General features: G+C 36.3%; 1 protein-coding gene across 1 annotated transcript; it reads left to right on the top strand.

The window, feature by feature from the left end:
- The first annotated feature begins 201 nt into the window (after positions 1-201).
- Positions 202-4,839, top strand: LOC149164061 (ubiquitin-NEDD8-like protein RUB2). The gene is made up of 5 exons (XM_089429357.1): positions 202-294; positions 1,084-1,211; positions 1,723-1,732; positions 2,002-2,261; positions 4,444-4,839. The coding sequence occupies exons 1-5, from the start codon at positions 202-204 to the stop codon at positions 4,550-4,552; spliced, it is 600 nt and encodes a 199-aa protein (XP_089285483.1). The 3' UTR covers positions 4,553-4,839.
- Positions 4,840-12,214: the final 7,375 nt, after the last annotated feature.

Here is a 12,214-nt window from a genome sequence, read left to right as displayed (position 1 = left end):
CTTCTTTCTTTGGCATATTTCTTCCATTTTTTTTCCATATAAATCCATGCCCCTTATATCTATCTACTCCGCCCTCAATAAATTTCATTTTGAAAGAGGCTACTCGTCTGGTCTCTGTAATTCTCACCACCCTTCAATCCGGGCTGTATTCCCCCGATATCGTAGAGGTTTTGCGGGGTTCAGTGATATTTTCAGGCCAAGATGCAGATATTTGTGAAGACTCTCAAAGCGAGGACGATCATCCTCGATGTTGAAAGCAGCGATACCATTGATAATGTGAAGAGAAAAATCCAGGTATTTCTCTTGAAATTGGGATCATGTTGTATCCAAATTAGGTTTATGTTTTCGTTTGTTTAGTTGTTTGGTGCGAGTGGGGTTTTGTATGACAGAATAGTAGAACTAAGTTTTTGTCTTTGATTTTTATGTTGCATGTTGGGGTTTTGCTTTTACTGATGACATCTGGTTATGAATGGATTCTTTTATGATTTTCTTTCTGGTCTCTGTGGTTTTGTTCCGGGCATTCATGCCATGTTGTTGCCGTTTTATTTTATTTATTGCGGGTTTTTGTTGTGTCATGTGAGCTTTGTGTACGTATACGTTGCCTTCACTTTTGATATAAGGGGGACGGTTTTTTGTTTTTTTTTTCAAGATTCTGCAACTTTGTATTGTCAGTGATTGTGCTTTTAACAATTGGGCATTCTATCTTGCATTTTTTGTAATTTTTTGCAAGGGGGATGGATTTCTTTTTCAAGATTCTGCAACTTTGGATTGTCAGTGATTGTGCTTTAACAATTCTATCTTGCATTTTTTTAATTTTTTTGGTTGTGTTAATGGAATGCTATTTGACTTTTATTTTTAAGATGCTTCTTACATTAGACACCTATCTACCCACCTGGACTTAACCCTTCTCAACTCCATGTAGGTAGTGCGTCCGCCACTTCTTGCCAGGATCGAACCTGGTGGAGGCTATGACAGCGCCCCACTTTCACCCACCCAGCTGACCTCTTGTGGCAAGTCACTATGAAACTTCCTTTATTTACAACTACGGTGGAAACGCAGTCCCTTTTTTCTGGTTTTACACAGCCTGTTATCAGGCGGCCCCCTTTTTCTGTTTTAACACAGCTGGTTATCAGTCTGATCTCTTTTTCTGTTTTATCACAGCCTGTTATCTGGCTGATCGCTTTTTCTGTTTTAACACAGCCTGTTATCAGGTGGGTCACGTCTTCTAGAACTCAAACTTGGTTCATCACTGTTGCCAAAATGCAACAGACTCTTAAAATTTAGCAAGTCTTAATAAGAACACAATGATGAGAAGGTACACCTTTCCAGTGGACACAACTTCCGTAAGTTCAACCCCTACCTCCAGGGCCCTGACAATTACCTTAAGGCCGTGAAAATGTAACCCTGGTCAATAATGTCAAACTCCCTTTTTCTGAGGCCTTAGGGAGAAAATGGGGGTGTGCTTGGATCATTAATATGTTCACCTGGTATTCATCTCCGGGTGTCATAAGTTTGAGCCATATCTCCAAGTGAGCGAAAGCTGGTGGGGATGGAACCTTACCCTGTCGTGTGAAACTTCTAACTCCTCACTGTTACTCCCGAGCCTGTCAGGCGTACCAAAATTTGATTATTTGGTATTGGTACTTACTAATACTCGTTAAAATCATTGTGGATTTTTACTGTTTGTATAGTGCTTGCCGATAGCCTTTTAAATCTTTGCAGATTTGGAAAGGTTTGTAGAGTACTAACTGATAGTCTTTTAAATCATTGTGGCTTTTTAAGGGCTTGTAATATGTATGGTACTTGCTTATAAATCATTGTGGATTTTTAAGGGCTTGTAATATGTATGGTACTTGCTTATAGTCTTTTAAATCGTTGCATATTTTTAAGGGTTTGTGTCGTATTGAGGTTTAAGCACTGTTTATAGTGAATTTTGTTTCTTTTCTAAAGTGCAATTGTAGTTATCCTGTAAGTGGGCCTGTTATTTGGTTGTTGTGACAGTACAAGGAGGGTATCCCTCCACATGAGCAGCGATTAATATTTGCTGGAAAACAACTAGAAGATGGGCTCACTCTAGCTGATTATAATATGGAAAACGAATCAACTCTTCACTTGGTTTTGCGGTTAAGGGGAGGCATTTCCATCAAGGTGAAAACCCTTACAGGAAAGGAAGTCGAGATAGATATTGAACCCAATGATACAATTGACCAAATTAAGCAGCCAGTTGAGGAAAAGGAAGGAATACCGCCTATACAGCAAAGGTATGCAATACTCCTAGATCCATGTGCAAGTATATTTGTGTGCCTTTTATAATATAATTTAGTTCTTTTATAGTATGATTTCATCTATTTGTGTGCCTTCTATAATATAATTAAATAATTTAGTTCCTTTATAGTATGATTTCATCTATTTGGGTGCCTTCTATAATATAATTTAGTTACTTTATAGTATGATTTCATTGTGCAAGTGACTCTGTATTATTGTAAGTTGAGCATATGTGTGTTCTTATTCATAAAATTCCTAGAGATTAGAGTCTAGACCCTAACAAGCTTTTCCCGCTCAAGTCAATGTTGCAGCACTGGGCTTTTCCCGCTCAAATCAAATTTGCATAAGCATCAGCCACAAGGATTTTGTTCAAAATTCTGTACTTATATGGGTTTTTAAGTAGCTGGTATGATTCATGTTTCTGTGTTGAGCCATTGTAGAAGAAAGACATAGGCAATAGGTGCAATTTTCCTCCCTTTCTCTTGGGAAGTTCATTAATGTTTTAGGTTTCTGCCCTTATATTTCTCTCTGGAAATTTGATAAGAACTTCTGTTGTAAGTTGCAACTGCTTTTTGTAGACTATATAGCAGATTGCCTTCTAAGCAGGGAAGCTTTCTGGAAGCAAACTGTGAATTTTAAATTTGCTACTCAACAGGATTCTGCTATATATTTTGTGAGCTATTATCTACATTATAAAATTTAACTTTGTTTTCCCTGTAAAGTCATCTATAATGGTTGTAATTTTGCATTTTATAAATTCAAAAGCGATTAGCCAGTTCTGTTTTATTGCCGTACTTAAGATATTTTTAGCTAGTTTTCCCTCTTAAATCTATCATTTTCCATGCACTAAAATGCCTTTTTACAAAGGTTTCTACATTTTCTATACTTCAACATCAATTTTAAGAATATGAGATTTACGCATGGCCTCTTGGACACTTCCAAGTAATTATACCTTACCCAGGCAGAGTTATACTTTGTTTGTGTCAAATAATTTAGTTGTTCCTAAAATAATATAGCAGACTATCTAGATTCAAAAGTGCTAATGAAATCTGGAATTATACATTTCTTGTACTGTTGATTGGTTGTATTCAAAAGGTTTGTGACATAAAATCTGCTAGTATTTCCCATTTTGAGGGTACCTGTGTTTTGCTTTATAGGACCACTTATATGTGCACCTTGCTAGTATTTCCCATTTTGAGGGTACCTATGTTTTGCTTTAAATCTACTATCTATATATTTGACTGAATCTGTTTTAGAAAAAAATGATAGCAGTTTCATTTTTGCTGTTGTATTTTAGAATGCAACTGAGTACACCTGTGACCTGATTTCTTTATGCAGAAATGAAGTAATTTCTTCATTATGGTAATGAAATTGTGTTTCTTTCTAGATTGTGGAGACCCCATAGAGAAACCCAAGGGATGTTTCCCCATATTAGTGGATGGCATCCCCTATGTCACAAGGTTCGTCAAACTTTCACTTTGAGGTTTGAATTTTGGCGAACCTCATAAATGTTTTGAGGTTCGACGAACCTCATCAAACCTCATAGCCAATGACCAAGTCCATAGATCAAAACTCATAACTTCATGTCACAACTCAAGCTTTTATTTTATCCTTGCAGTTTCCAAGTTTGTGATAGCATATTTTATGTTTATTGACGTTGATTTGTTACTATTTTATCCTATAATTCATTTTAAATTAATATATGTTTTATCCTTGCAGTTTCCAAGTTTGTGATAGCATATTTTATGTTTATTGATGTTGATTTGTTACTATTTTATCCTATAATTCATTTTAAATTAATATATGTTTTTATATATATGGACGAACCTAATAGCGAACCTCATCAAAAAATTTGAATCTAACTGAACCCAATCATTGTTGAACCCGAACTCGAACCTGAACCATGTGACATTGGGCATCCCTAGTTAAGTTATCTGTGTAGACAAGTGCTTCTTATCTGGGGGACTTGAACTGAGCACCCAAGTGCCCAGTAACACTGCCTGATGGATTGGTATTTTTTAGATTGGAATTTGACTTACTTTGATGCTCAGTATAGATACCTTTGTGCGGGCTAAAATATTGAAATGCTGAATAATGTCAATAATCAAATTTCTTTTCTGTGTTGAAGAATTGGTATTTTTTAGGCTAAAAAATTTCCTGTTTTTATGCCCACTGCAGGCTCATCTATGGAGGAAAACAGATGAATGATGAAAAGACAGCCCGTGAGTACAACATTGAGGGTGGTTCTGTTCTTCATCTCGTGCTGGCTCTGCGTGGTGGTTGCTAGTGGGATGGTTAAGAAATATTTTCTGCCACTGCTATGGGTTCTTCGTATCATGAAACTAGAGAAATTTGGGCGCAACATTTTTTGTATGCTGTTTAGATGCTTAGTGGTAATGGGTGATGGTACTGAGTGTCCCATGTTTGTATTTCTACATTAGGTTTGTATTTTTCTGATTAAGTGTGTCAAATATTTAATTCCAACTTTAAAAAATGGTGGTGAAGAGTTGGCTGAATCTTTACAGATCCTATCAGATTTAACTAAATGATGAAGATTGTGGATGCATTGAGTTATGGGGAATTGTCCATCTTCCTATGGTTTCTAATGCCCCATTCTTCTTAAAATGACCCCAATCAGAATTTGTGGTCTTATTTTGTGTTCTTATTTTCTTTGTTCTACATATCATTTTGAAACTCTTCTGAAGATATAAGTGATTTGTTGGAATTATGAATGCTAGGTTTTGCCTCTGATGGCCTCGAGTAAACTTGATTGATAGTTTGAACATTTTTATGGTACTTCCATTAATACCCCTTATGAGCTCTGGTATGTTGCCCTACTTATATTTGGGGAAAAACATAGAATGGAATATGTGATATGCAAGAGAGGACACTAAGAATCTTGTACTGATATGCAAGATACGAGACTAAGAATCTTGTGGTGGTTGCTCTGGGATATATGAGAAGTGGCTGGATGGAATCTTATCAAAAGTTATGCTAAGAATCTTACCCAGAAGTCGTAGTTTGATCGGATCGATATGGGATATATGTGATGGGGGTGGGTGGAATCTTTATCAAAAGTTATGCTAAGAATCTTATTTATTTAGATATGGCCTGGTCGCTTTGTGATGTAACTAGTGGAATCTTTGACCAAATCATCATACTCATTTGAAAAGATGGTGGACTTGGTGAATCGGTAGTTGTTTAGCCCTTTCTGTTTGTTGGAGAATCTCATCCCCGGGGCTTTTTGTGGAGGTTGTACGGTGTTCCAAGGTGCATCTGATATCATAGGTGGGAGTGCTGTCAGCCAACATCACTCTTCCTGATTGCTGTCTACAAAGTTGGCGTGATATTTTTGTGGGTACATAGCCTTTCCTCAGCTTGCGGGCAGGATTGGGATCTCTGCCATATTTTCGTTGTATTGTTGTATTCTGCTGCTGAAATATGTTTTTGGTTATCAGATGTACTCATATAGATCTTGTTAGTTTCCAGTTTATTTGTCTGTGTAGGGTCTTCTTTCTCATTTATGCTGTGTGTTAAGGGTGTGCAATTGGCTGGAAAGATCAGTTCACAGGTTAAAAATTCCATCAGATATCAATGCTCAAATGGTGATCATTTGGGTGCCCCATTCCTTAGTTCAGGTTTTTAGTTAACAATTGTATACACATGGTTCTCGCTAGTTTCCATTTTCTTTTTAATTTTATTGTTTTTAATTTATTTTTATCTTTGTTTGTGTTTAAGGGTTTTCGTTCACTTTTAGGCTGTGTTCAAGGGTGTGCAATTGGCCGGAAAGATCCGTTCATAGATTAAAAATCCATCACAAGATCCAATCATGTTGCTCATTAATTTGTTATATCCAGATGGCCATATGTTGTTGCAAAAAACGAACACTGATGATTCATCATCACAAGTAGCCACAATTTGTTGTACAATATCTGCAATCCAGCATGCACCGTCACATCCAATCTAAGTCGTTGTACAATAGTTACAATCCATCATACTTAATCATATCCAAAGGCAATTCGCCATTTATTAATCACGACATCTGTACATTGTCACTGCACATTGACAAATTCTCTGGAATTTTGTGAAGATCATTTGTTGAATTCGTGCTGTAGTCAAACAGTGGCATAGATCCTTCCAATTGTTTTCAAATAAAAAATGGAAATTGAACTTATCCGTCGAGTGTATTTTACCATAATTAAATGTTTTGGAGGTCCAATTTTCTAATACGTATAGCAAAATGGTTCATAAAACAAAATCAAATAATTCATTGTGCAAATTGAACCCAGAACGAGTGAGAAAATGGATGAAGTGTTCACGATGGAAAAAAACAAGTCTAGATTAGGCAATAATCTACTTTGAAGTGGTAAGTGATTTCAACCCACAACCAATCTTCCAAACCTCGTCGAACCCCTACTAAATTTTACCGCTAAACCACAAGATTGTACTCCAAATTATATATTTTTATTCATAATCCACCAGTGAATTCTGTTATATAATTTGAATTGCTTTGAATGTAACCATTTGGTCTGTAAGAGCAATGATTATTTTTCTTTGTACCATATTCAATGAAATTAGGCGAATTAAAATTATATCAATGCATTTCAATTATGTTGGGATATATTTAAATGGAAGGAGCCCAGGAGAGAAAACGAGTTATTTGGGAAATTTACCCATTATTTAAAAAAAATAGAAGGGAAATTTACCCATTATTTAAAAAAAATAGAAGAATATATTTAAATAAGAAATAGTAGCAGTCTCCATCTCCATCTCAACTTTAATCAAATAACAATTTAATCAAATAACAATTAATTCAAGCTTATGTCATCACCCTAAAAATTTGTTAATTCAAATTTATCATTAATCTACAGAATCATAAAACAAATGAAATAAAAAATTCATAACACGAAAACCATCCAGAAAGTTAGATTTAAAACAAATTTTTTTATAAAATAAGAAGTGTACAACTTGACACTAATCATACACTCTAAATGATTGAAATTGTGTGAATCAATATCATCTTTGAAATGAAGAAAACTCTAGATGTGCTAATGTTGAGATGATGGTGATTTTTACTTGTTATAAATATACCCCTTATTGCCTATGTGGTATAATATCTTGGAGTTTTAAGTGATTAATTCGTTTGTCTAACGGTAGTATATCTCTTGTTCTTTTGTTCATGGTTTAGTTCCATGTTATGTTCTTTTTAAAGATTTTTGTCAGGTTAGGGGTTGCTAAAAGTGTTTACTATATAGATTAATGATCTCTTCACTTTTACTATATAGATTAATGATCTCTTCATTATGCCTATGTGGTATAATATCTTGGAGTTTTAAGTGATTAATTCGTTTGTCTAACGTTAGTATATCTTTTGTTCTAACTTGTTCTTTTGTTCATGGTTTAGTTCTTTGTTATGTTCTTTTTAAAGATTTTTGTCGGGTTAGGAGTTGCTAAAAGTGTTTACTATAGATTAATGATCTCTTCATTATTTCAAAATGATATTAAGTTTGGTGTGGATTCTTCCTTCTCTATTTAGCATTTGTTTTAGGGTTAAATTTGGGTTTATTTTCAATGCTTTTTTGGGGATAACAATAAATTTCTAGGGTTCTAGGGTTTTTAGCTTTCTCATTCACTTGCACTCTTTTCCTTTAACAATTGGTTGGTCTTTTCAATGGATTTAAGGGAATCTTAGGGCAACACCCTTGCCTTTCCTTTGTTTAGGGAAGTCTTAAGATTTTTAGGGTTGTTTTTGTCAGGCCAGGTAACTCCAGAATGAATGAGTGGAAGAAAAAACTGATTTATTTATTCATTAGCTAACTATCAGTTATATACACAAATATGATGGATCAATTCATCTTCTTGATGACTGTCCAGGCCACCCATCCGTTGAGGATTAGGTGTCAACATTCCCCCCCTTAATATGAAGAGATGTTGGTGAGTCCAAGCATCGTTCTGAATCTTTCAAGCTTTTTTCTTCCAAGCGCTTTGGTGAAGATGTCTGCAATTTGCTCGTTTGTGGAACAATGACAGATGGATTGTTTTGGCCTCAACATGATGTCGGATCAGATGATATTTAGTATTGATGTGCTTAGTACGATCATGGAACTTTGGGTTCTTGGCCAACTTTATTGCAGAGGTGTTATCAATCATGAGTGGAGTTGATTGTATTTGTTTTACCTGCAAATCTTCAAGAATTTTCCTAAGCCACACAATTTCTTTTGTTGCTTCAGCTGCTGCCACATATTCTGCTTCTGTTGTGGAATCTGCTGGTACTGATTGTTTGCGTGATCTCCAGGAGACAGCTCCTGATCCAAGACTCATAGCATACCCTGAAGTAGATACCCCAGTTTCTTTGTCTCCATCGAAGTCTGAATCAGAGTATCCAATCAAGTTGAAGTCGTCCACCTGTGTATACTTGATTCCAAGGTCTTGAGTTCCTTTCAAGTACCTTAGAACTCTTTTTGCAGCAGACCAATGTCCCTCACAAGGCTTTTGCATAAACCTGGAGAGGATTCCAACAGCAAATGAAATGTCTGGTCTGATAGTAGTGAGGTAGATGAGACTTCCTACAAGCTGTCTATACTTTGTTTCATCCTCAAATTCCTTTCCTTCAATAGATGTGAGCTTCAAGTTTTGTTCCATTGGAGTAGAAAGAGGATTACACTCTGTCATGCCAAATCTGTTTAACAAATCTCCAATGTATTTCTTTTGAGAAAGAAATATGGACTTTGGATGTTGGTTTACTTCAATGCCAAGATAGTAATGAACATAGCCCAAATCAGTGATTTCAAAATTTTTTCCTAATTCTTTCTTTATGGATGTGATATAACTTTCATTGTTCCCTGTCATTAAAAGATCATCTACATATACCACAAGATATACAACTGTTTTGCCAACTTTCTTGACAAATAAAGTTGCATCATCAAGATCAAAATGATTGAAGTTGAGTTTCAGAAGATGCTCAGTTAGTTTTTCATACCAGGCTCGTGGTGCTTGTTTGAGGCCATACAAGGACTTCACAAGTTTGCATACTTTATGTTCATGTCCTTTCACAGCAAATCCTTCAGGCTGGGACATAAAAACATTCTCTTTTATATCTCCATTCAAGAATGCAGTTTTTACATCCATTTGATGGACTTTCCAACCGTTCTGAGCAGCTAGTGCAAAGAGTGTTCGGATGGTGGCCCATTTTGCTGTGGGGGCAAAAGTTTCCTCATAATCGACCCCTTCCTTCTGTGCAAAACCTTTTGCCACAAGCCTAGCTTTGTGCTTGTCAAGTGAGCCATCAGCTTTGTACTTGTTCTTGTAGACCCACTTGCAGCCAATTGGTTTGGTTCCAAATGGAGGATCAACCAGCTTCCAAGTGCCATTCTTTATGAGGGCATCATACTCCTTCTGCATCGCTTCTTTCCATTCATCATGAGAAGCAGCTTCTTTGAAGGAAGTTGGTTCAAAATCTGTAGACAAGTTCAATTCACAATCATAAGTAACATCCATATCAACAGGTGAATTAGAGTTATCTACATCACCTCCATCTTGTCGGTTTGTATTTCTGGTTCCTGTTTTTCCAATTTCATCAGGATGAACACTTTCAAGTGTCTTTGTCAGCCACTTTGGGGGACCTTTCTGAAATGGTCCAAGCTGCTCTGTTGATTGAGTTGGGTCTGAATCAAGATTGAGTCTCCCAATTCTATCAATTACATCACTTAAAGCATCATCCGTTGTTGGAGTGTCATGCAGGGGAGATTGTTCTTCAGAAGAAGATTCCACATTTTGATCTAGTATAGAAATCCCCCCTTCAAGATGTGGAATCTGATTATCAAACTCTTGAAATGATTTCGGTTTTGTGAATCTATCCAAGCGATCAAGTTGCCGCTCAACAACACTGTCAGATTTGAATGATTTAAGAAAAATGACATCTCTAGATAAAACAAACTTTTTATTTACTTCATCATAGAGGCGGTATGCTTTAGATGTGTTTGAATACCCCAGGAAGATACACTTACGACTTCTAGCACCAAGTTTGTTTCTATGTACCTTTGGTATTAAAGCATAACAAGTGGAACCAAAGATCCTGAGATGTTTTACCAAAGGAACATGTCCATACCACAATTCATAAGGAGTCTTGTTTCTTATAGCACTAGATGGACATCTATTCTTTATATATGCAGCACATAGAACAGCATCAGCCCAAAACATTGTCTTTACATTTTTGAAGAAAAGCATGGATCGTACCATATTCAAGATTGTTCTATTCATTCTTTCTGCTACACCATTCTGTTGGGGATTATAAGGTACAGTTGTTTGATGTTTAATCCCATGTTGGCGAAGATAGTGTTCAAATTCATTTGATGTATATTCTTTTCCATTATCAGTGCGAATAGACCCAATATGAGATTGTGCATCATTTTCAATCCACTTATGAAAATTCTTGAATGTTTGAAAAGCATCAGATTTGTTCTTCAATAAATAAACCCAACACATTCTGGTGTAATCATCAATAAATGTCATGATATATTTATTTCCATTTGCAGAAGAAACAGGCATTGGACCACATAAATCTGAATGAATGAGTTCAAGCTTCCTATGTGCTCTTGAATGTGAATCATGAAAAGACTGTTTGCTATGCTTTCCTAGAATGCAAGCATCACATTGCTTATGTTTTCTAGGAATTGTAGGCAAACCAGCAACACCATTTTTCTTCAACAAGCGGAGACTATCATAGTTTAAATGTCCAAATCTAGCATGCTATAATAAACTTGATGGAAGTGTACCTTCTTCATGATGAGAAATATATGAGAAATGTTGTGCATGAGCAGAGGTTCCTTGCAGTTTAAGAAGTCTTTCTTTTTCTATACCCCTCATGACAAGTGAGTGGTCAGATGCCTTTCTTACCTCAAGCTTGCCATCAAACATGTGAATGGAGTGACCTTGCTGGCAGATGTGGACCAGGGACAGCAAGTTTCTCTTGAGCTGTGGGAGATATAGAACATGATCCAGAAGAAAGTCTGGAAGACCAAACAGTTTAAGCCTGATTGTGCCAAGCCCTGATGGCTTGATTTTTGACTGATCTGCAAAGTATACTGCTCCATCAACATTATCAGTGAAATCTTCAAAAAAATCTTTCCTATGAGTCATATGACAGGGTGCTCCTGAATCAAGCAACCAATCATTTTTCGAAGAATCAAGTGAAGCATTAAACAAATCTTCATTTACTCCAATGTTACATTGTGCCTCAATATAGTGAGCGGATTCAGGTGCTTTACCTTTGTCTGTGTCATCAGTTTTACCTTTCTGCTGATTTCTTCTCTGCTCAATATTTTCCCATGGTAGCTTGCATGTAGAAGCATCATGTGATCCATTTCGTTTGCAGCGAATGCAATGCAGATCTGCCTTTTCTCCTTGAGAATGTCTGCCCCCCTGCCTCTGAAGTATCTTCCTCTTCCTCTTCGTCCACCTCTTCCTCTTGTAGAATCTTGAGCAGGATGCTTTTCTTTATGAGCAAGGCAAACAGTCTCTTCAGAAGATTCAGGGACTGTTTTCTTTCCAAAGGCTTTCTCTCTTTCAGCAAACTTTTTCACAAGAGACTCAAAGGTTATGTCTTTAAGATTTCCATTTGCTTGTAAAGACTCAAGATAATTGGAGTAGGTAGGATAGAGTGCTTTGAGAAAAGCAATAAGAGAGATATCCAGCTCAACCTTAGTGGATTTAATATCATGCATTATAGACTTTATTTCAGATGCAAGAGCAAGAGGATCATTATTTTTCAGTTCAAGAGTGAAGAGTTTAATCATGAGCTGAACAACTTCTAGTGCAGAATGTGTATCATAGAGTTCTTTCAGCTTTTGTAGAGCTTCAAAGGCAGTGGAATAGGATGAAATATGACGACTTACTTCTTCATTTACAGATGCTGCGATCAATGCATAGGCTTTGCTGTTCTTGTTTTCCC

The sequence above is a fragment of the Pinus tabuliformis genome, chromosome 5_1, assembly GCF_031772625.1.
Source record: "Pinus tabuliformis cultivar Carrire ecotype Pingquan chromosome 5_1, CPIR1, whole genome shotgun sequence".
NCBI classification, from domain to species: domain Eukaryota; kingdom Viridiplantae; phylum Streptophyta; class Pinopsida; order Pinales; family Pinaceae; genus Pinus; species Pinus tabuliformis.
Note: the sequence above shows the minus strand (reverse complement) of the source record. Positions and strands in the feature narration are given on the sequence as shown.

Coding starts and splice junctions, on each gene's coding strand:
- LOC149164061 (XM_089429357.1), top strand. CDS start 202: ATGCAGATATTTGTGAAGACTCTCAAAGCGAGGACGATCATCCTCGAT. Junction 295..1,083: donor ATGTGAAGAGAAAAATCCAG/GTATTTCTCTTG, acceptor GGTTTTACACAG/CCTGTTATCAGGCGGCCCCC. Junction 2,262..4,443: donor ATACCGCCTATACAGCAAAG/GTATGCAATACT, acceptor TGCCCACTGCAG/GCTCATCTATGGAGGAAAAC.